At 38.6% G+C, this 23380-nt stretch overlaps 1 protein-coding gene across 2 annotated transcripts in view; it reads right to left on the bottom strand.

Annotated features, from left to right (window-relative positions):
- The window catches only part of cep112 (centrosomal protein 112), a 182547-nt gene that overhangs the window by 65313 nt on the left and 93854 nt on the right, over nucleotides 1–23380 (bottom strand). For both annotated transcript variants that reach the window (XM_038307796.1, XM_038307797.1), the window contains one exon: nucleotides 3285–3347. In XM_038307796.1, coding sequence (XP_038163724.1) covers nucleotides 3285–3347 — 63 coding nt within the window. The remainder of the gene's footprint in view (nucleotides 1–3284; nucleotides 3348–23380) is intronic.

Here is a 23380-nt window from a genome sequence, read left to right as displayed (position 1 = left end):
ACCTCATAATTAAACAAGGAGAGAACGCAGCCCTGTTTGGTTCACAGGTCACCCAGGACGACAAATCTCAGTGAGCTGCTTATCGCACACAGCTGAATCTGAGAGGCGTTAATTAGGCGAGTGTGTACGTGGGAGTGAATAAAGGGAAACAAAAGAAAAAGAACAAAATATGCAAGAGAGACGGATGTGTGCATTCATCCAAGTAACATATATTCCTATATCTTCTGCACCCCCCCCAGGATAATGTATGATAAGGTATGCCATTAATTGGGCTATTAGCCATGCAGCTGAGCTCATGAGCGATGCCCCCTGTCAGTCACTAAGGGGTTACAAGCGAGGTTATCTTTTGAGGGTCAAAGACCTCTAGTTTATATTTGACTGAGTTTCCCCAAGGGGACAACTATAAAAAAATTAAACCTATAGCTCCACCTTTACATTTTAAAACAATGCTGATAAAGCCCTAACAAACAGTATTATTACAAAATCCCTTCATCTTTAGCATTAATCTCTTTATACCTGGTTAAATAATGCTTTAACTCTTCCCCACAAAGACTGCTCTTTAAAATCAGACTGTGTTGGTTAAAGGTGCCAGCTCTCTGCTCCCAAAACAGAGGATTAATCACTTATTGCTCGTCTGCGGTGGCACACTTCGTCACCAAAGCGGCCAAACATGACTGAACTTTCACACAGCACCCGACTCCTTTTGAAGTTAAGCATTGTGTAACCTAATAAGCTACCGTTTTCTCAAAACATCTGCTTGTCAACCTGGCTTTCAACTCTGTGCCTTTGCCAACCAACCTAAAGTCTGTGTGTGTGTGTGTGTGTGTGTGTGTGTGTGTGTGTGTGTGTTGGGATGTGTGTGGTCGGGATTTACAGATGGGAAGAAAGAAAAACAGCAAACTCTCCTTTTGAATCCTCCCTTTGAGGAACAAGGTGCAATTATGGTCAAATGATTGTAATATTTCAGCGTGTAACACAATCGAGAAGAAAAGCTTTTTATTCTGTTGTGTAAACACCACTTAACTGTGTTTTGGATCTTTAAGCTTGCGAAGGGAAAAGTGCTTGAACTTCCAAAAACATTTTTGCTGAATGACAAAGTTTTAAAGGAAGCTATAACTCTGTTTGGAGAGATGAATTAGCCTTGATTTAAATGGGCTGAGGTGACATCTTCTGATGTTAAACACATGGGCCTAAAAAACAAACTGGGAGGAAAATCAAAGAGGACAAGATGTAGTGACTGGGGATCACAGGAGAGGGGAGATTATAAGAAAATATAAGAAACTGAGAAAACAGATGTTTTACGCGAATATCTGCTCTTGCTCTGCAGACCAAAGCACTACAGTACACAGCAGGAATAAGGCAGCTATGGCAACCTGAGCCACAATAGCCCTGGGCTCTAACGAAGTAGGCTGCTCTTTTTTTTCCCCCCTCCAATGTGGTTTTGATAAAAGCCAGTTTGAAGGAAGTAAAGGCTTGAACTGATCAGGTTGTGCTGTGTTCTTGAAACAATATTTTCCTCTACTTTGATTTGTTTAAGTCATGAAAAACTGCATAAAAAAGACTTATAATATCTAAACCTTTCTGTACCCAGAATAATTTACAGCGATCAGCTGGAGACTAGAAGTCGTGGATTCTATGCTGTAGATGTTACTGTTCAGCGGGTTTAAGTATATAAGTAAATATTTTTATGATATCAAATATCAACCTTGCCTGCCTTGGGCCATCCAGCCAAAAGTAAATTCACAAGAAATGATTAATCTATACACACATACATGAGCCATTTCTTTTAAATATGAGATGTAAAAGCTCTAAAGTGCCAAATTCAAATCTATGGAAGCCCGTTTGATTTTTGTTCAGGCTGCAAGAGAAAGAAGCAATTTAACTAGATAACGCTAGCTGTAGTTATAGCTGTGGCGTTTTTATGTTTCAAATAAGATTTGTTCGAACCTTCATTAAATTTTATGCGGTTTAAAAAAATGTTTCTAAAAAAATGGTGCATCAGAAGTAAAAACAAAGAGGAGAAACAAAAGAGCTTTAACAGCAACAGGAAGGCTGGCAGGATTACATAGCGTCTATTATTTGATATTGTTCTTTTTTAGTCTATCTGCATTGGAATATGAAGCATCTGGAAAGGTTGGTGGCCAGGACTCTAAGGAAATGAATATTTACAAAAACAAAGTTATTACAGCTAACAAAGTTAATTGCTAATTAAAACTAAAAGTGCTAAGTCCAGATGGTAAATACCCAGTAAAAAAAAAAAAAAAAAGAAAGAAAATCAACAGTATATCTATATATATAAGCAGTATATACTGAGAGGTTGAAAGGTTTAGTCTAAATCTGGATTCTGTGAGAGTGCCTTCTTGTGGTCAGAAGGTAGCATTGCTGGTGACTGTCGCAGAATAAACATATTGAAATTAAATTAAATTGAATCAGAGCATCTTTGAAGGATAAATACTGTAATCTACAAGCAGGATCAGAAATTGAGCACCACTTGCTGGGCCATGTAGAATAAAAGGCTCTCTGTTATTAAGTTATACCACACAAACCCCATAGCCTTAGCTATCAGTATGCGAGTATTAATCTTCTAGGGATACAATTCCTTTGTGAACAAAACTTAACAATATCCTAAAACACTGTATGGCAACGCGCTGTGGACATTGTCATTTTAGAAACACCAACCAATCAAAATTGGAAGTAACCCCATTTATCACCGCTGTGTGGATTTATGCACTAATAATATTATGCAGTGTAATATTTTGTAGTTACATGCCAATATAGCACATATAGCTGTGTTTAAGATGTTTGAAGTCACAAAGGGAGACTGAAGTATCATAATTGACTGTGGAGAAAGAAATGACAGAAAAAAATCTGGTTTATGTGACAATTGCAATATTTACCATTAATGTCAATATTATGCGGTTTCCTGATATATTGTCTACTAGGAAGCAGATAACCAAACTGAAAAACTGAAAAAAAAAAATACTTGTCTTCCTAATGAGCGTATAACAGACTATTCATTGCATTTATATAAAAATTGTCTAAATTTTCTCCCAAAAAAATATATATCTTAGGTTTGGTAATATAAGCTTCTGTTGTGCATATGTGGATTTATTTTTCAAACTGATTCAAACTTTATGTTATTCCAGGGGCTGTGGAGAAAAGGCTGCAGGTAAAAATTCCTTGACTCCCCCTCATCTGTGTGTTCTGTGACAAAGTTGGGTGGAAAAGAAAAATATTAAACGAAGGGAAGGTCAGAAGAAGGCAGGAGAAAGGAAACTGATTACCTGGGCAGACTTGGCAAGCTTCTGACTGTGCTCCTTCTCAATCTGCTTCAACCTGCTGTTTGTCTGCAACAAGAAAGAGGAGAGGGGCGGGTGTGAGAAAGAGATATGCAGGCAGGTGGATGGAGGGACACAAAGAGACATGACTGAGAGGTGAAATTCAATCTTTAGTTAGGAAGTGCACAGAGACACATTGCCCTCCCCAAACTGATCCGCTCTCTCTCCCACACACAAACACACACCAATGTTGACCTCTATCTGTTGGCAATGTGTCCCTGTGGCCCCCTGGCACCGCTCCAACCTTAACGCCTGTGTGTGCCAGAAGGTAGTGACGGCCACGCTGCCCAGAGGGTACTGGTCTCTTTTCATCTCCAACCAACAGTCCATCACTTAACAAGAAAGGAGGTGTTGGAGGGGTGAATTAAAATGTTGCTGCCAATTAGCCCCAGAGGAAAAAAAAAAAAAGAATGTGATGATGGAGTAAGCTTCAGGACTGTTGTAACAGTTTGTTAGATCAGTTCTGATCTTATTTCTTTTATTTTTTTTTATTTGTTTTAACATCTAAAAGTTGAATACAATGCTCTAGATAATGCATATTAAATGCAGACTTAAGTATTTCCACATGTCCTTAAAAAATTGATGTTTGGGCTTTTAGTTCATAGTTGTATCAATTTCAAAGTCTAGAATCAATGTAAAACAACAGGAAAGAAACAAACACAACTACAGAGACAGCAGCTCAAACAAACAGAAAAGGGATGCCTTTATGTGAAGAAAACCAAATATAATTCAATTTACGGTTTATAATACGTGTGGTTGAAAGGGAGCCAAAATATTGCTTATTTGGCTCATATAATAAAAAAAAAAAAAAAATTTAGTAGGCAGGTATAACGTTGGTTTAATAACGTGATCATGAACTTCAGCAGATGTTTTGTATTGATAGGGGACAAAAAAAGTAAAGCACATTTTCATAATTTAGAAACTTTGTGCTCACAAACATCAATGTTTGACAATACCTGTCTTGAATTGGGGCATACTTTAAAGCAAAGTTTGCAAAAATAAAGGTTACACAAATAGGCAAGATTTGTCTTAAAAATAAAAATAAAAACAGCCATACATTAAGTTGATTTATTGGTGTTGGAGAAGGTAACTGTTGTAAAGCAAACAATCAGATTTTACCAGCAACAGGTAGTAGGAAGTATAGAAGCTGGACACCAAAGGCTCTTTTTTGATCAGGAAACAGTTTAATTCAAGGAGATTTTGTGTTGAAATTCACGACATGATCTGTAATTAATGATACAAAGATTTATTTTAAATTTTTCTGCCAAACATGTTTACATTTTTACGGCTTGTCGCTCTCAAATATAAGATGAACCATTTGAAAATATATTTTTTAATTTCTTTAAATCAGTAGTAATCTATGGCTTCTTTTGGTAGAAACAGAATAATTACACCAGGACACTTCATGGTCATAACACTGAAGTCCTAACAGACAGATAACTCTGGAGCAAACACTGCTCCATTGAACACACCCCTTACAGCCATCAACACCTAAGCTGCATTCAGCCTCTGCCCCCAATCCAAACACTTCCTGACAAACACCGACGTCCGCTCTGAACGGACACACCTGTCACCATGGCTACAAAGAGCCGTCACCAAGGACACAGACCTGTCTTCCTGTGCCAGGATTCTTTGAGTGGCGGCCCCGCTTGTCCCTAGGGGCCCTGCTGCACCTGATGAGAGCCGGGAGGACAAAGAAGGGTGGAGGAAAAAAAAAAAAAAAAAAAGCAGAAAAAGAAATGTGTATGTGGGAGAGGGGAGGTTTCAAATAGGGCTCTTATTCTTTACATTTGATGTATTTGTTTGCTCCTTTTGACTGTGGCAGCGCTGCAGCTTTGCTGAATAAAACTCTGGTTGTCAGTTTATAAGACAAATTTGGCAGGAGGTGAGATTTCTTAACCGTTTCTTTCAGAGGCACTAGTTTTGCAGTCTAAATGAAAGCAAAAAGATAAGACATAAATGCGGCTGAGCAGCAAAAAAATATACTTCATTTCAATTGGTTGTGAATTAATGAGGCGCTTGCTGTACTGTAAATGACTTGGCCTCACATCTAAACACATTCACAGAGACACACTGCCATACTGACAAGCAAACGGGCTCAGATGTTTCATAAAAACATAAAGAGGCAGCTACTAGCCTATTCCCTTTACTTACAGTCACCCAAGGGAAGGCGGCAGACAGCACTGTGCAACATCAAGCATTATAGAAACCAAGCATCTAAATACACATTAAGAAATGGCTGGGAGTAGACCGAGATGTGGATGGAACATGTGAAGAGAACAACAACAAAAAAAATGGCCCCGCTGGACTGTGAAAAACAGAGCTAAATTAAAAGCCCAGCCATATGTGTGTGAGTCTGGAAGAATTTTCAAAGAGACTACCTGTGCCCTGCCAAAGGCATTTTTGTGCTGAAGGCACTTTGAGGCTGTATCAGGCTCTTCAATCGCCTCTTAATCCTGGCGGTGTGGAGTGCAGCTGCTTTGAAGTATGTGTGTGTACAGATACCTTGTGGATGTGTGTGTGTGCGTTAAAGAGAGTGGAAGTAGATCTGAAGGCAAGGCATGCACCACTTATGAGAACTTAATTAATAATCTGCAGTGGGAGTCAGGCCAAACGCACACATACACAGACAGACAAAAGGACGCGCTACACAAAGACTGACAGGAGTGGCAGAGGGACAACTTTCTCCAACATGCAAAGACTTAAGTCTTAAGTCACAGTTGCTCAAACACCTAATGGACAAACAGAGGGTCTGAGTTTGATCCACAGCCGTTTAGAAAAGGTCCACTCAAGGTGTGCATTCCAGGAACGCTTTATTGAATTGCTGCTACAGGCAGGTAAGAATTTCTCTGTAGAGCCGTGTGCCAACACATGTTAACTTCTGGAGTTTGTGGGAGCGAAAATAAACCGATCTCTTTTCATAGAGCTTTGAAAAAAAAATCTAGTAGATTTATTTCTACTTTTTCTGAAGGATAAACTCTAAAAAACGACACACAAAATGTATGTGATGTAACCTAAATACACTTGTTACATGCCCAGGTAACAAAACTGTCATGTCATCTGCTCTGAGAGATACTATACTGTATATCCCTGAACTGATCTCCCTACAGTGCAGAAGTAGTAGTTGAAAATTTGAATGACATTTAAAGCCAAGGGTTAAGTTAAAAAAACAGAGGACAATCTATGGCGGCCACATCAAAAGATGTTTGTCATATCAAAACAAACAGTAAAAATGATAGCATTAGCCTGGCAGACCAACAAATTAGTCTGTAAAAAATCCTAAGATAGTAGAAGCCAGACATAAGCTGCATGAGTCAGCTAAGAGAGGCATTTACAAATAAAGAAAATAATATCTATTTATTTAATTTTATATTTTTATGGTAATCCTCTGTAACTATACAAAAGTTTAATGGAAGTTACCTTATGTTGCAGCAGAAATAACTCAATTTAGAGAAAAAAAATCTTCCTGAACTTGTAGTTTGATTTTCATTTAAAAAAAGCAATGTATTGATATATGTTTGATGGGTATCATGGTGAGATGCAAAAAGAGAACAAATTATGCTGTAAAATACATTTAAAAAAATAAAAAAGTACCCACTGTTTTTCAGTGTAGTCCTGTTTCTCTGACTTTGACTAAATGTACGCCCTCTGTTTCATCCTCTGACATGGGACCTGGCTCAGGGATCGTCTGCCTGGCTGTGTTTTTCCTGGACGGGTCCGCACTTTACAGTTGCTTTTTGTATCTCTGCTTCTGTCTCCTTGAACCCCAGTTGACCTCAGCAGATGGCCGCTCACACTGAGCCTGGTTCTAATGGAGGCTTCTTCCTGTTAAAAGGGAGTTTTTCCCCTCCACTGTCACTACAACCATGCTAGGTGTGAAGTATTGTCTTTGAGTCAATGTAATCAACTGGATTTCCTTAGACAGAAAACTTTGAATAAATTTGACTGTATGATCTGCCTTTAGACGACGTCTGTTATAAATAAACTGAATTAAAATGAAACATGGCAAAGTATACTACCGGTATTTAAACAAAATCATTAACCCAGAGAGGAACATGTGTTCAACCTTTTGTACTGAGAGACTGACACTTTTAGCAGAGCTCCTCCTCTGCACATTAACCGATGTGAAGCTACAGTACACAGCATTCTGGAGTAGTGAACAAGCAAACCAGGTTCACTGTTACTCACTGACAAGTTGTTATCGCAACCAATACATCAAGCTTTGCCTTGTTAAAGATAATATGCTTCCTTAAAAAGAATACAATATACAAAATATTACAGGTGTTCATTACAGTTACAGATCAGCAGATTTTAATATGACAGTGACAGTTATTTCACAATAACTAATCAAAATCCATTCTGGCTTTAAAAACCTTGTCATATTAATAATGGTGTTGTACTCACACCTGTACTTTTGTTGTTTCACTGCACAAAAAACACTATCTAGAGATGGTTGTAATAACTGAAAGCCTATGATGAAAAATGTTTGCAGTTTTTCACACAATCTCCTCACTAACTTTTTGCCTCAAAAATGTCTTGATAGCTCGAGTTTTTCCTCCCAAGTATCCTCAGGTTGTATTCAGCTTTATTCACCAACTCTGCTTGATGGGAGGCTTTACCATAAAGTCGAAAAGGCTAGGGTTAAATGTTTCTCTATAATCTGTTGTTTCCCCTGTTTACAAAAAGCTGTATATTACACACTAGGGATGTAATTTATGGTGGTTTTCTGTGGAAAACACCAAAAAACAACAAAAAATACAGATTTAAAAAGATCACTTTTTTGTCTTCCATCAAGCCTCTCCAATGGCAGCTGTGTTTGGAAGCACTGAGAATGACTCTGTTTGTCGCACATGTCTCTCGTAATGATTTGAGTTCAATCTGCTTGCGAGGGAGAGCTGGGAGATGTTATTTGCTCGTTTGTCTGCAATCATCCTAGTCTTTCCCCGCACATCTTTGAGAGTCAGTGCAAGAGAGGGGAGTTGGTGCTGTAATGACAAGAGGCTTTATTTTGCATTTCACAGTTTGCCATCAATGCCTGTCAGTAGTGATTTGCTTCATGCACGCTGCTCAGTGTCAGTCTTCGTCGCGCAGAGTACAGAAATAATGCGGGCGTATGCGGATAAACATACATCAAATGCTCAGTGATCATACACAGCTGCTTCTTGATTTCACAAAAACCAATTATACTCATTCCCATCAGTGTGAAAGGACATGAAATCTGACCCACATCATAAGGTCATGAAATTCAGCTAGAGGCTTTAAACTCTGCTGAATTTGAAACTGTAACTCAAGCAGGTGGTCTGACATTTAGGAATATGTTGTAGTCATGGTTTCTGCTCCAGCATTTTGATTCAAACAGCCAATGAACGCTGAGTAGACCATGATGGCATTCTGGGTATCTGGTTTTCAGTGCAGGTTGACCTTGATTTTTACCACTTCATATCCCTATGCCTGCTTTGATTGGTAACAGTACTGATGTTGAGATGCAGGCTGGATTTGAGAGGAATTTTGAACTCACCCAGCATGTCCCACTTAAAACTCCACTTCAAACCAAAGTGTAATCTGTAGCATGCAACAAGCCTGACGCCATGTCCTAATGCGATTGGGAAAGTGTGTCGCTTCCCTCCCTCCTCTTGGATGACTTCAAAAAGTGAGCAAGGGGGCTGTAGTTTTCTATTTTTTTTTTAGGGGGACGGCAGAGTCTTTACTTTGACTCTTTCATCTGCAGGCTGACTCACACTCTCCTCCCTCTCTTTTGCTCTGCCGTTGGGCCCAATTGGTGTACAAAACAGACAAACAGGCTCACATAGGTCTGAGCATGCGTACTTGTGAAAATACTCACAGATCATACATTCAGGCAAACAGATCTAAAAAAAAAAATAAAAAAAATAGATGCCCTTTAACAAACAGAGTAAAGTTTAGGTCCTAAAATCAGATTCCTCACTCTGCCACCCGTTTTATTGTCTCGCTGTAAGTCTGTCAGAGTAAGCTGAATGTGGGCCTTCTTTGATCATCCCCCAGCCAATGTTTTTTTCTCCTCTTCCCCTAATCCATGACCGACTGAATAATATGATTTGGTGCATCTCCAAATGGCAGCGGACCAGACAATTTAGTCAGCTGTAGCACAGACCTACCAATGACGACAACAATGACAACAACCACGTACCACCACCTTCAGGCTGAAGAGTGAACTTCTTAGGGGGGGTCAGGATCAAAGCTGAATGGATTAATTTGGATGTTAATGACATAAACATCACTTTAGTTTAAGCCTCTAAATCCTGACTTGTAACAACAAAGATATTGAAGCATTTGGGACAACAAACAGGGTAAGACAGGTACTGTAAATGAGGTAGGCACAGTTTTAGAGACTTTATAAGAAAGCCCAGAGATGGAGGTCTACAGAGCTTAGAGGTTTCTATGTCAGGATCCTTTCTCAGCAACCAGGAAAATTTTCTAGAGCCATTATTCTAATTAGATATTTTAATACTTCAAAACCTTAATTACAGCAAAAGGTAGTTCAATAAAGTTTTCTCTTGGAGGCTCAGAACAAAAAAGTAAAAACTGTATGTTTTTCAATTTAACTTTATTGTCACTGTCACAAGAACAACGAAATCTTTAAAAAAGTGCCACCGATCAGTGCATATGCTTACAAACAAAAAAACAAAATCACTGTCACCACCATTTACACATAATATAAGAAATAAATAACAATAACTGATACAAAACAAATAATAAGAATAGTACATTCTCACACACATCATCCATGATGATTATTGGTTATTTTCGGTTGCATTTAGTTTTGTTATTGCTTTCTACTTCATGGTGGAGCCTAAGTTTGCGCAGTCTAATAAAAACTAATTTAGCTTAAAACAATCTTGTCAAGTTTGTAGCTGTAACATAAAAGTTGGTACTTTTAGAAGAAGCTGTTAAACTATGCTTCAGCCACCAAGAATCAACTTAAAGTGATGCCAACGTCCTGCTACATTACGTTTTTGTTGATAAGTTTTCTAATGACTGCAGCACTACATTCCCAGTGAAAAGGGAAAATCTTGAGAAGAGAGGCAGTGATTGATTAATAGGGCCATTATTTATCTAATTAAGAAGACAAAGTCACAGGTTTTGGCTTTTTAACAGAGCTGCACATTCTGATCTGAAAACTACCAATAAAACTACCTTGGGTGGTCTGATCAAACGTGTGCAGTTCCAAATAAACACAGCAATACAAAATGTTCAGAGCACATTAAAAAATAATCTGTCAAACCTCGCTAAAGTGTCAGGGAATCCTGCAGTCACGCATGGAAAATTGCATGAAAGCCGAGAATCTGGGGTCACTAAAAACAAGAGTAATAAACAAATAGTTTTCCTGATGCAAACAACTCACAGGATGTTTTAAAAGCTCTATCCAGAAAATGAACCAAGAGTTTGCTGCAATCCTCTCATCTAGCTTTTCAAGCTCAAAATAGAAACATGTTTATGTATTGTAAAAATCCACAAATTCTTTTTTACCTACCCTTTGTACACACAGCATTAAAACAACTCAACAACAATATGAAATTAATTAGTGTTACTCATCAAACATTAAACCATGTTGGATAAAAAAAATAAATAAGTGTGAACATTTCATTTCGGTGGTCGAAGTCAGACACTCTTGGTGGAGAAAGTGTGTCTAACTTCTTAAAAGCCCTGGAGCTCAGAGCCTTGGTTACACATTTAGGACTTAATCACTTGTGTGGGAGTAAACAGACATACTGCAAGGGTGAAGCTTTTAAACCTTTCTTATTTAGGGGAAACTGGTATATGCCATGCCATAATGAGTATTTTCATGTCCCAAACCTCTCTTGTAGTCTAGCTAAATGGAGCCTGGTAAACACAGACAATAGAGGTCAGAGTATATCATGACTTTATAAAAGCATGGATTCAAAACTGCACCTTTTTCAAGAGGTCATCTTGTAAAGTTCTTTGATAAGATGCAGGATTTAAAGCAAATAAGACCTGAGATTAATCCAGCCATTTGGAGCATAAGGAACGTTATTGCTGCACAATGCCAGGCTGCTGGTTATAAGCTGGATATATTGTTTTAAAAGTATTGCTGATATATTAGTTTATCTGTTGACTGCAGGCTCTACCTGAGCAGATACCTTTACAAAATAACCAGCGAAGCTCATTTAGTTAAAGCTACAGTGTGTAATAATTACAGGGATATACAGTCAGAAATGTAATATATTATACATAACTATGTTATTTATTATCATCTACAAGCTCAGCCTCTTAACCTTAATATTTGCGTTGCCTTAGAATTTGTTATTTATAATTACATAGGAGCGGGTCTCGCAGCCATGGAGGCAGACATCTTTGCGCTACGGCAGCGCAGAGCCAACAAAGTAGCGATTGCGAGATCGCCAAAACGTCACAACGACGTAGAAAAAATAACGGGTATATTTATTATCTTAAGTCTACATGAAATCTATACCCTACACAGACTAATGAAATACTATCTGTAAAATTATCTATGTAAACAAACCTCATCACTTGAGAAGGTAGGTGATGCGGACGTCGTGGAAGACATTTTGTCCTGTAACGCTCGCCGTACTGTTGGGGGGGAGATGTTCATGTTGCTGCAGTCTGCAGTCTGACCGCTAGAATCTAAAACGCAGAATGACAAAACCAAGAATTAACTGCTCTAAAATAACTACCCTGGCCAACCGAACTGAATATTCAGTCTGATAAAGCCCCGTTTACTCCGGACAGATCTCGCCGGATCAATCACAGCGTAGGAGGCCCCAGTTATTATGATGCATAATTATCAGCACCAGCATTACCCATAATGCAGCAGCATTTTTCTGCTAGCATAACAACAGGCTGGTGACTAACAGGCAGGGTTTTTACAGGAATGAGTAGCTCTTATTTAATGCTCTCAGAAATTATTTTAATGCCATCAACAAGTACCCATGACCATATATACACGGCAAAATCCTTCATCATCTTTTCTGTCGACAGGCTGCAGCCATGTCCCAAATTCCTCGTTTTCGAGCCACTTTTGTTTAAATGAGAATTTTCCCATTCTCTAGCTTTTTCTCTGCCTTGAGCTTCTTTTCCGAACATACAGCTTTACGATCAACCGGAAACAGTTCCGCACAAATATATCATGATATAATATATCTGACGAAATTGTTTTTATTTATTTACTTATTTTTTTAAATAAAGCATTTTAAATGCCACAATAATCAAATTTAATGAATTTTAATGCCAATTAGGCCTTAATTAAAAAAATATTTTCATGACGTTTAATGATTTTTAATGACCCGCAGAAACCCTGAACAGAGCAATCTTGTAATGAAAGTAAAGAGCATAACACATAACAAATAACCCCTTATATCCTCAGTCTCTAATCAAAACCTGCAGAAATTGTTCACTGGAGAGTTTTTTATGTCTTAAAATGTTTCATGAACCACAGAATTACAAAAACAGAGCATGTTGCTTAGAGTAACAGATTGGCTCTAAGATGATGTTAGTCCCGCTGTACCTGCTCTTTACCAGACTAATATAGCGTGTATAAGTCATATTAGTATGGCTGTCCAGGCCAACTAGATTCAGCAAGTTCATTCTACAGTAATAAAGTCTACTGGCCAAATATCTAAATCAGGACTGATAAATTTTATGGGAAAAAAAGAAGAATTGCAGGGTTAATAAATGGATTGTGGTTGATTTCCAAAGTCTGCATCCAAAATGGGTAAATCTGCAAACAGTCCCCCTAATTTCAATAAGCAAACTGCATGTGTTACTGGTAGATTGGAAGGGGTCTTAAAAGAAAGAAGTTCTTCCATGGAGTTGGAGGTAATAGTGATTACTAGCGATGCATGATACTATCATCATGCTATTGGAATCAGCCAAAATCGTCTTTAAAAATGAATACTGTGCATCGCCCACTTCATCGATATAACTCACCGATATAAAAGGTGCTGTTTTAGGACAAACCAGTGAGGATGGTGCCTGCAGTGGCAGCAGGTAAAATGGCTTTGGTGACCCATTTTATCAAGTATTGGAATGAGTTATACCAGTTGAGCGTTTTAATATAGGCATTTCAGATATCAGCCAAAAATCATGTGCATCTCTAATAATTATTATTAAAAGGATAATTATAATAATAAATATTATTTAATGTGGAAGTGAAATAAGTAACGCAAAATGCCACAAATGTAATATAAAAACAAAAAAGGTGAAAACATCAAAAGTTGCATTTAAATTAGTTAACAAAATCCACGGTGCGGTTCGATTCACGGTTTCATGGTCACGGTTTTCGGTTCGGTTCGATTCGGTATATGTTGATTGTTACACCGAAATCCCATAAAAATTTATGAAATTAATGAAAAAATCCCCCCAAAAATAATGGATTGTAATTATTTTAAATGATCCACGGAAACCCTGGATCATTTCCGTACGTTTTGCTGCTTTGAATTTAATCATCTCGCGCATGCCCTCTACCATCTCCAAGGGACTCAGAGGGGAGCGGACGGGAGCCAGAGTGGGGGCTGTAGGCTTTGCTTTGAACAGCCGGTCTGGAGCGTAGCGGGGGTTGCTGACGGAGTATGAGTGATTTCAGAGTTAGCATGACATGTTGCTGTTAGCATAAACAAAACGTGTTGCACTTTTATCCACAACTTTCTTTCTGCCGTCATCGTAGGTCACTAAATGCAAAGCGGTCCCATACAGCAGACCTATAAAGTGCTGCTGGCGCGTCTTCCAACTCCAGTTCTTTCCCACTCGCCATTCCGACACAATTCTCCACAACAACTGATTTTTTCCCCTGCTACACCCGGCTAAGCTGCTTCGCTTCTTCTTCTTGTTTACTACTGGTGGTTGGCTTTGGTCGCAGTACCGCCACCTTCTGCTCTGGAGTGTAAACGCTTCGCCTATGAGAAAAGGAGCAATGCATGAACCGAACAAAACACACGCGAATCGAACCGTGACAGTCGAACCAAACGGTTCGGACGGTTTTCATAAATCGTCCCATCCCTAATAGATATATATATATATATCACACACACATCACAAAACTTCAAACCTGACCCCGCCACCCCTTCTCAGTAACCCAACAGAGAGGTAGCTACTCTCATATCTGATTGATTGATTAATTTATTGACTTTATTGAACTCAGAGTGGAGAAACGTACTTGTTACATCAGCTCAAATAGTCAAAGGAGAACAAGAAGGTGACAGACGAAGAAAAGGTGCATGGGATATATACAGTATATAGTGCGTCCACATATGAAAGTTTCTCTTTTTGTTTCAGTAGCATTCTTATACAGGGTTATTGCACAGGGTGTTTACATGGGTATTAATATGGATGGATATTTATATTTATATATATAGTAATTGCACTGGGTCTCAAATATAGAGATACAGATTATTGCACAGGGCATCAAATAGTAATTGCAAATTATACATTGCTCAAGTTATTTCCGTTGTAGTGTCGCATCGTAGAGTATTGTTGCAGCAGGGATGAATGACCTGGGATAGCGCTCCTTTTTACGAATGGTGTAAAAGTCTTTCACTTAAGGAGCTGCTAAATGAAAAACAGTTTGTGTCTGTTGTTCCAGTTGTTTCACGAACACATCTCAGTTTGCACCTGCTTTGTAGATCAGCATTGTGCCTGCTAACAAGTTTGCCTGTTTTAATACATCCAATTGTTTTGAAGATCTGGCCCTATGCACTTCAGAGACAGTAAGAATAGTTACTTCTCTGTTTTAAATAAAATTCATTGGACCCTCTGATATGTAAACAAAAATCTTAGATTAATGTGAAACCGTAATGTTTTACTAAAAGCTTTTAAACATTTAGGGTTCATACCCAGGATACCTGGAACTGGCCAAATAAGCTGTGAAAAGGAAGAGAAGATTTGCTTAAAAGATGACATATACATCCACGAGTCAACATCATTTACATTGAAGTTCTTTTTAGGTAATTGTAGTATAACTGCAACAAATGCATTCCACTAATACGCCCAAGTACGAAGGCATGTATTGACAAGCACACACAGAGTCGTACACAAACAACTGTAGATTTCTTTTTTAGGATCTAATCTTCTCTGGCAGTTCAAAGAGCCCTCCTCTCCAGGCTTGAGCTAATATGAATACAAGGTTCCAGACGTTATTCATTTCCTCAGACCTGAAGCCCCTTGATCTTTTGTCTCACATTAGCTCAGTTCTCTACTTCTGATACCAATTGTACTGTTGTATTGCATAAAGAAGTTGAACTCCCCAAACAAGAATTTGAGCCCTGTTAGACACTGCAATCATCAACTCTCTTTCATACACTTGAAAAAGAATGCAATGTGAATTCATACATTTATACAGGATAGGAAGTGTTTCCAAACCGGGAAGCTCAGATTCCTGGTCAAGACTTAGCTTCTTACAGACACCTGATGTTCTGAGCTTTGCCATAACACCATAAGAGAGAGGTGAGGATATAGAGGGAAACATAAAGATGAAGGTTGGAAGTGTGCAGAGAAAGAAAGTTAGATAAGGAGGCGGTGTGGGTGAGAGGTAGGATTCCTGCTCACTGTAGCCTGGAGATGAGGTGTTTTATCAGGCACAGAGGCTGTCTCACAGTCCCCCTCATTGCAGCATGGGTGATTAAGAGGTCTGAGGTTATGTGTACTCATTCTCACCCCAGAACATAGCTGCACACACACTCACACACAAAAAGCCACAGATAAAACTTCAATAGCGTCACAACTTTCCCTCAGCCTGCCTCCATCAGTTTTCTCTCCCTGCTTTGTTTCTGGAGCAGATCAAATGTGAGGGACTATCTCACAGTCTGGTCTTATTTCCTCTGATTCTTCTGTTTCTCATTATTTCATTGCAAAAGCTTTGACAGCATACTCCCAATAACATCCACCACAACATCCAGCAATCTCTTTTCTCTCCTCTGCCGATCCCTTAAACTTGCGTTTTTGATGAGAATCCTTTCATGGATTTAATGGATTTCTTCCACCCTTTTTTCCATCAAAATCTGGAAGATGTGTTGAGCGAAAAAAAAATAAAAAAACAGCCCTGCTTCTACTATCAAGAGCAAAGTGGACTGCATAGGACAGCATTTCTGTTGGCATCAAAAGACGGAGAAATGTTTAGCTTACAAACAGGGCATTCCAGTCAATATGGATCTGAGGCTGACTGAATTCAGTCTCATGGGTGCAATGACAAAGTAAAACTTTTCCTTTCCTCATCTGATGCCAAACCGGGAGAAAGATTAGAAAATACAAAAAAAAAAAAAAAAGGAGGGAAGGGGAGTTTTGATGCTCAACCTTTGCTGAGGCTGTTTTTAAAAGCAACTTCCTTTTGCTGCCAAAAAAAGGAGAGAAAACTCATTAATCTTTTGTACGAAAAGTGAAAGTTGCACACAGTGGGTAGCGTTATCAGGAAGAGTTCAACACTGCACTGCTTTGAATTCTCTCCAGATGGCCTAACAACTGGGGCTTGGTTTTCCCTGCATACACAAAAAGATGCATGGCGGGGGAGATGAACTGCTAGTAACACTGCAGCTTTCACATACCTAAAGAAGGAAAAAAAGGTGAAACCCCTTTTCAGGATTTTTATTCTGTGTGCCATATGGAGCCAAAATGGCGCCTCCGTGTTTTGGAGGTCGGAGCATTCCGGAGTTAATGCTGTACAGCTGATGTGGATGGTGTCTAATGAAAAACGCTCTCGTTGGTGGATCCTGTGGCGGGATTAGGTTCTGATCAGCACCACCTTAGGTCAACATCCTGTTGGACTAGCAAAGATTATGAGAGATTTTGCAAAGTGGGTTCAGTTACGAATGTGGACAGACTAAATGAGACAGAGATAAAGCAAGAAAAAAATTGACATAGGATTCAGTCCTGAAGATAGCAGCTGGTTGAAGTATCCACACATTTGGTTCCGTTTCAGAATTTGTCTTATAATAACCACAGAGTTGAGTCCTTTAATTGGTCTTTGGCACAAAGTAGTGCATATTTTTTCAAACAAAAAGAGAATGATTGTTTTCATGTTTGAAATGAATATTGTGTAAGAATTACTATTGTCTAGCACGTTGTGCCTCAAACACATATTACGGCAATGGTAGCTGCCATGTGTCAAACAGCCTCAGCAGCGTAGATGTAACTATGACATCTGAAAAGGAAGTGAAATCTCTACAAGCTGGGATTTAATTAGATCTACCATGGCTTTGAAAGCTACTAAACCATTGCAAACATACAGTTCTGTACCAACAAGATTGGTATATGTTTGCAGGATCTACTTTTATCATTTCTATAGTGACCAGCAACACTGTCGAAAAAGTTAGCTTTAGGCTAATTTAGGCAGTAGAGTTCACTTACTAGGAGAAACGTGGCAATTTCCATTTCTCATTTAAAATCTTTCTCCTGTGTTAGCTCTTTCCACCTAGAGAAGGCTTGTCTGATGTTTATCCTTTTTTTTAATGTCTCAGGTTCCATTGTCTTTAAGGTTTACTTTCTTGGGGATGGTGAAACCATCATATGCATGGTAATGTATTGTGCTGCAATAGCGCAAAACTTTCCGTTTGGTTTAGTGTCTAAAAATTATCTTCACCACTACCAAGACGGGGAAACGCATTTTTATTAAAAATGTATCTGATTATTAGTGGAACAATACACAAATAACACAGGTTGTAAATGCAGTCATTGAATTCAGGCAGTCAAACAGAAATTGTTAAAAAATATCCCTTTAAGAGATAAAATCCTAAGGAAAAAAGTGGGTTATAACAACAATCCAAAATAAAATCAAGTGCAATGAACTGCTAACTGGACTGCTAACAGGATTACTCTGTGTTTAATCTTATTCTTATTAGTAGCACTTTCTGAAGGCTTGGTTTAACAAAAAAACAAAAAAAAACCCAGTTTTATTGATAAAGAAAATATACTTAAAATCAGGTTTGGGATGAAACCTCCGATGGTTTAATGGAAACTGAGAAAGGAAAGTGTGTGGCAGTAGGAGTTGCAAGAAAAAGCCATACAGTAAGAAGTCTCTATTGTAGTTTAACATAAATGCCAAGAATACAGCAAACATGTGGAAGTGGTTTCATAAGTGCTGTGCTCTGATAAAACAGACGATGAACCTTTGGGCCTGAAATCAAAAAACAATTTATTGGTTAAAAAATTATCCCCATCATGAAAACATGGTGGTGAATGCATCATGCTGTGGGGGATGCATTCCTTAAGCGGGAAAGGGTAGGTGCATGGTAGATGGAAATGTGGAGCCAAACAGGCATCATTTAATTAAAGAAGAGGTGACAACAGAAAGAAAAGAAGAAAATGATCATTTCAGGAAGTGGGAACAGGAGCTCTGTAAAAGTTGTTTGGAATAAGTGATGACTCATGGGGGATGAAGGCACATGACCAATCACACTACTTTAGATTTTAAATTGTATAAACAACAACAACAGCAAAAAACTGCATCACAATGTAGTCTTTGTTAGCTTGTTACATAAAAATCCTGATCAAATAAGTGGTGACTGACAGGATGTGGAAAAAAATTCAAAGGGTGTGAATATTTTTAATAGTCTCTTTTATAAAAGATACAAAATATAAAGCTCCATAAGCTAAACTCTAAACCCACGGCTAAAGAGGTTCAATGTGTAAGATCATGTGTAGGTGTTAAAAATGGCTGGAGGTGGAGAGGACTTCTGAAGGTTGAAAAAGAGGAGAGAAAAAAAACCTGAGACTAATCTTTAAGCATCACTAGGCAAACTGTAGCCACTAGGGACACTAGACCTATAACCTCTAGGATGAGAGCCGTGGAAGCAACTGGCAGCACTTCAAAATTAAAGTTTGAGAACCTGACAGCAGACCACTTAGGAGATTGAGAAGTCATGGAGTCACAGAAAAGACCACATTCACCCCTCTAGACTAAATCCTACATCAGAGAACCAAAACTATGTCAGATCAGGTAAGGTAGCAACAACTTTTAGCTTAGTTACAGAGGGTAAAGAAATAATTCAGACCCCATTTTCCCATTTGCTAAAATAAAAAATTAATTTTATTTCTCATGACACTCAGCAACCAATCTTGACAGAAGAAACAGAAACGTTGAATCTTTTGCAAACTCATTAAAAAAGGAAAACCAAAATCTCAAATGATAATAAGTAATCAGACCCTTTGCTGTGACACTCATATCTAACTCACATGCTGTCCATTTCTTCTGATTCTCCTTGAGATTGTTCTTGTTCTTGTTCACCCTTCATGGGTGTCCATCTGTGTTTATTTAAACTGATAGGACTTGATTGGGAAAGGCACACACCTGCCTATATAAGACCTTACAACTCACTAGGGATGGGTAAAAAATTCAATTAAATCGATTTTGGATTTATTCCTTTGAATTTTTGCTAAATCAATGTGTAGGGAACGAGATCGATTAGTTCAAAAGTGACGTGCGTGATGTTCAAGTTCAAATGAGCAGGCATGGCAAATGCCGACACAAGTAACACACAGCTCAGCAAGCCGTCCAAACTGAAGTCTGATGTGTGGAACCCTTTTGGATTTAAAACAACTAAAGATAAAGTGCTGGATAAAACAAAAGTGGTTTGCAAGATCTGTCAAGCCGAGGTCAGTTATTGTAGAAACACTACAATAGACCTTCCGGAGCTAAACAAAAAAAATTGAGGGACTGGATAGCATTACCAGCAGATTCTCAACAGGGAATTAAGATAATAGAGGCCATTTCTAACTTTTGTGTGCAAAGATATACGCCCCTACTTTCTAGTGGAAAATGAAGGCTTCAAACAGCTTGATCATGTACATCTGACTAGGGATGGGGATCGTTAATATTTATTGATATCGATACCTTTATCGATACTCCTTATTGATCCGAGTCTTTATCGATACCACTATCAATACTTTTCTGTTATTTGGTGGAAAGACGATGCGACAATATGTTTTTAACAGACAGAAAGGAAGGCGGAAAAAAATTTATTTGAAGAAATGTCTTCTTTTGGTTTAAAAAAATATATAAATTTTCACAATTGTTGGTTAATGTATTGTCTACTGTCACTTTTCATCATGTTTTTAGTGATTAGGAAAATATTTAGCAAATAAATAATTGTATTTTAAAGTAAATGTAATTTTTTATAAATGTTGGCATCAGTAGTTTAATTATACATTCTAAAATAATTAGAGCAATATACAACTGTATTACTCGTGTTTCTCGCCAAAATCTCAATTTCCCTTTTCTTTACGTTACACTTGAACGCATCATGATAACCTAATTGTCGTTTTACTGAGCCAATCTGAACACATCATCACGCAGCACGTCTGACACTTTATTTACTTTTCAAGCTAACTAGCTTGTATGCTACCGATTACAACACAGATTTCACCATTACTATTTTTAACTGACCGGACAAGCTACAAAGTCTGTGTGCGCGCTCACCAGTGGTACTCTGAGTGGATGATGAAGACGGGCCCGACTGTGGTGTGGCAGCAGCAGCAGGAGGAGAGCAGAGGAGTCTTTTCAACCTGGAGACAGTCGAAGGTACTGCATTTGGCCTTTATTTGATGCACAATACTAATGTGCTTGGCCATTGAGGTTGTGTTCCCCCCTTTACAAGAGATGATTTTGCAACATAAGTTGCATTTCGCTTCTTCTTTATCTTTGAGCTTGGTAAAATGAAGCCAAACTTTAGACCTTTTCGTCCGTTCATTCATCCTCGAGTCGCGAGCGAAGTTAACTGCCAGACTTAACTTGTTTTACTTTTAATATCTGTTTGCTTACAATTTAATTCCAAAACATTGGTGGACATGCTGCAGTGATTGGATTGATTAGATTTAAATGCTGTGACGCGACTCGAGGGACACACAATTATGTTGTGTGTCCCTGTTATGTATTAGGACCTCCGGGAGAAAAAAAAAAAAAAACGACCAGACTCGATAGTGGTATCGATAAGCCCAAAGGTTGTGGATTTTTGGGTTTTGAAAAAAGTGGAACCGGGTCCTTGATAGAACCGGGTTTCGATCCCCATCCCTACATCTGACTGAGAAGGTTATCCCAATGACACTTCGAGCCACGCAGCTGCAAATATAGCCAATAGGTTGATGGAAGGCATAAACAAATGGGGGCTGACCAGCAAACACCCTGTAGTTGCTACAGAAAACGCTGCAGATATGGTTTGTGCAGTGGAGATAATGCAGCTCATGCATGTCGGCTGCTTTTCCCACACATTGAATTTAGCGTCACACACAGGTTTAAAAATCATGTCATGTCTGCTTGTTCGCATGAGGCTTCACTTTTAATTCACATTTCACTAAGTTGCACTTTTGAGACAGTTTTGTTTACATCTCAGCTTTAGACTGTCTAATTTACAAGTTTGCACTTTGTGTTTGATATGTCAGAAAAAAAATACATGAGTATTTTACAACAGTTAAACCGCTTACATTACTGTAAAAATAAATCGAAATTAATCAATTTCGATTGATTAATTTGTATGAATCGGAATTGGATGGATTCAGGATTTTGGCCAAAATACCCAGCCCTATTGCTCACAGTGCATGTCAGAATAAACGAGAGTCATGAGGTCGAAGGAGCAGCCCGAGGAGCTCAGAGACAGAATTATGGTCAAGGTTACAAAATAATTTCTGCAGCACTCAAGGTTCCTAAGAGCACAGTGGCCTCCATAATCCTTAAACGGAAGAAGTTTGGGACGACCAGAACTCTTCCTAGACCTGCCCGTCCAGCCGGACTGAGCAATCGACGGAGAAGAGCCTTGCTGAGAGAGGTAAAGAAGAACCCAAAGATCACTGTGACTGAGCTCCAGAGATGCAGTAAGGAGATGGGAGGAAGTTCCACAAAGTCAACTATCACTAAAGTTCTCCACCACTCGGGGCTTTATGGAAGAGTGGGCCGAAGAAAGCCTCTCCTCAGTGCAGTTATTTAGAGGGGTGTCAATACTACATAAACCAGAGAGGGCAGCAGAAAGGAAGCTCGGCAGGGAACAAAGCTAGATCGTGTAGCATAGCAGAACCTAACTTCGCCTCTCATCAAATCATTGCCTCAGATTTTAATGTAAGCATGTTATGCATGAGTGTTTATATGATGGAGCAGGAGATTGGAACCTAGCATGAGATGATAGATTCTGAATTGAAAAATTAGATCTGGTAGAACTGATCATATCTGCAGTATTACAGGCAACAAAATAAAACCATTTTCCTCACATTAAAGGCCTTTAAATCCCATCTTACCATGAAGTTGGGACCATTGTATTACACTTGTTCTGTGAGCCATGTCTGATGTTACTTATGAGAGAAAAGGGGGATTTGTTTATCTTTTTCTAAATTATCATCATTTTACTTTCAACTTTGTTTTCAAACCAACTTATTTTAGTTTTTAGAAATTTATCGGGCTCAAAATAAGTGTATAAAATGGATGTGTCCTGTGTATGCATTCGTCAATGGGTGGAGAGGGGGTCGACTTGATTGTGATAAAAAAATGTATATAATTCACATCCTGTGACCCAAAAGCTGTGTGTGGGTAAGAATGCAGCTGTGTAAAAAAGTCATGGTTTATCGAGATATCGAGGTTTATCCAGTGCTTTTTGAGCTTGCTCTGCTCTCAGCCATCACAGCAGCTTACCGGGTGGTCTTTCCTCCCTCGTCTCCCATAGAATCGGCCTGATTAATGTATTGAATCCACCGCTGGATTTAACCACTGGGTTGAAGTTAAACATATAATTCAGTCAGATAATATGGAAATGTTAATGCTTGGCTTATTGAAGTGGTTTATTTGGTACTCTGAAAATCCTGAAATTAAACTTAGGACTTCAGAACAGGATATAAGGTGGGTATATATTAGCAGATGATTAATTAGATCATCTTTAATACACGCCTCCAAATGGTACAGCTGCTGGAGTTTCTCAAGGAGTAAAGAAACAAGAACAAAAGTCAGGATCCAGACAATAATGGTAAACATTTCCTCAGTATAGTTAATTCAAAGTTGAACTTTAAGACAATAAACCGGAATTTTTCTTGTCAAATACTTTCTAAACAGACGGTAATCTTTA

The sequence above is a fragment of the Cyprinodon tularosa genome, unplaced genomic scaffold (genome assembly GCF_016077235.1).
Source record: "Cyprinodon tularosa strain WSP-4 unplaced genomic scaffold, ASM1607723v1 ctg62, whole genome shotgun sequence".
In the NCBI taxonomy this organism is placed as follows: Eukaryota; Metazoa; Chordata; class Actinopteri; order Cyprinodontiformes; family Cyprinodontidae; genus Cyprinodon; species Cyprinodon tularosa.
Note: the sequence above shows the minus strand (reverse complement) of the source record. Positions and strands in the feature narration are given on the sequence as shown.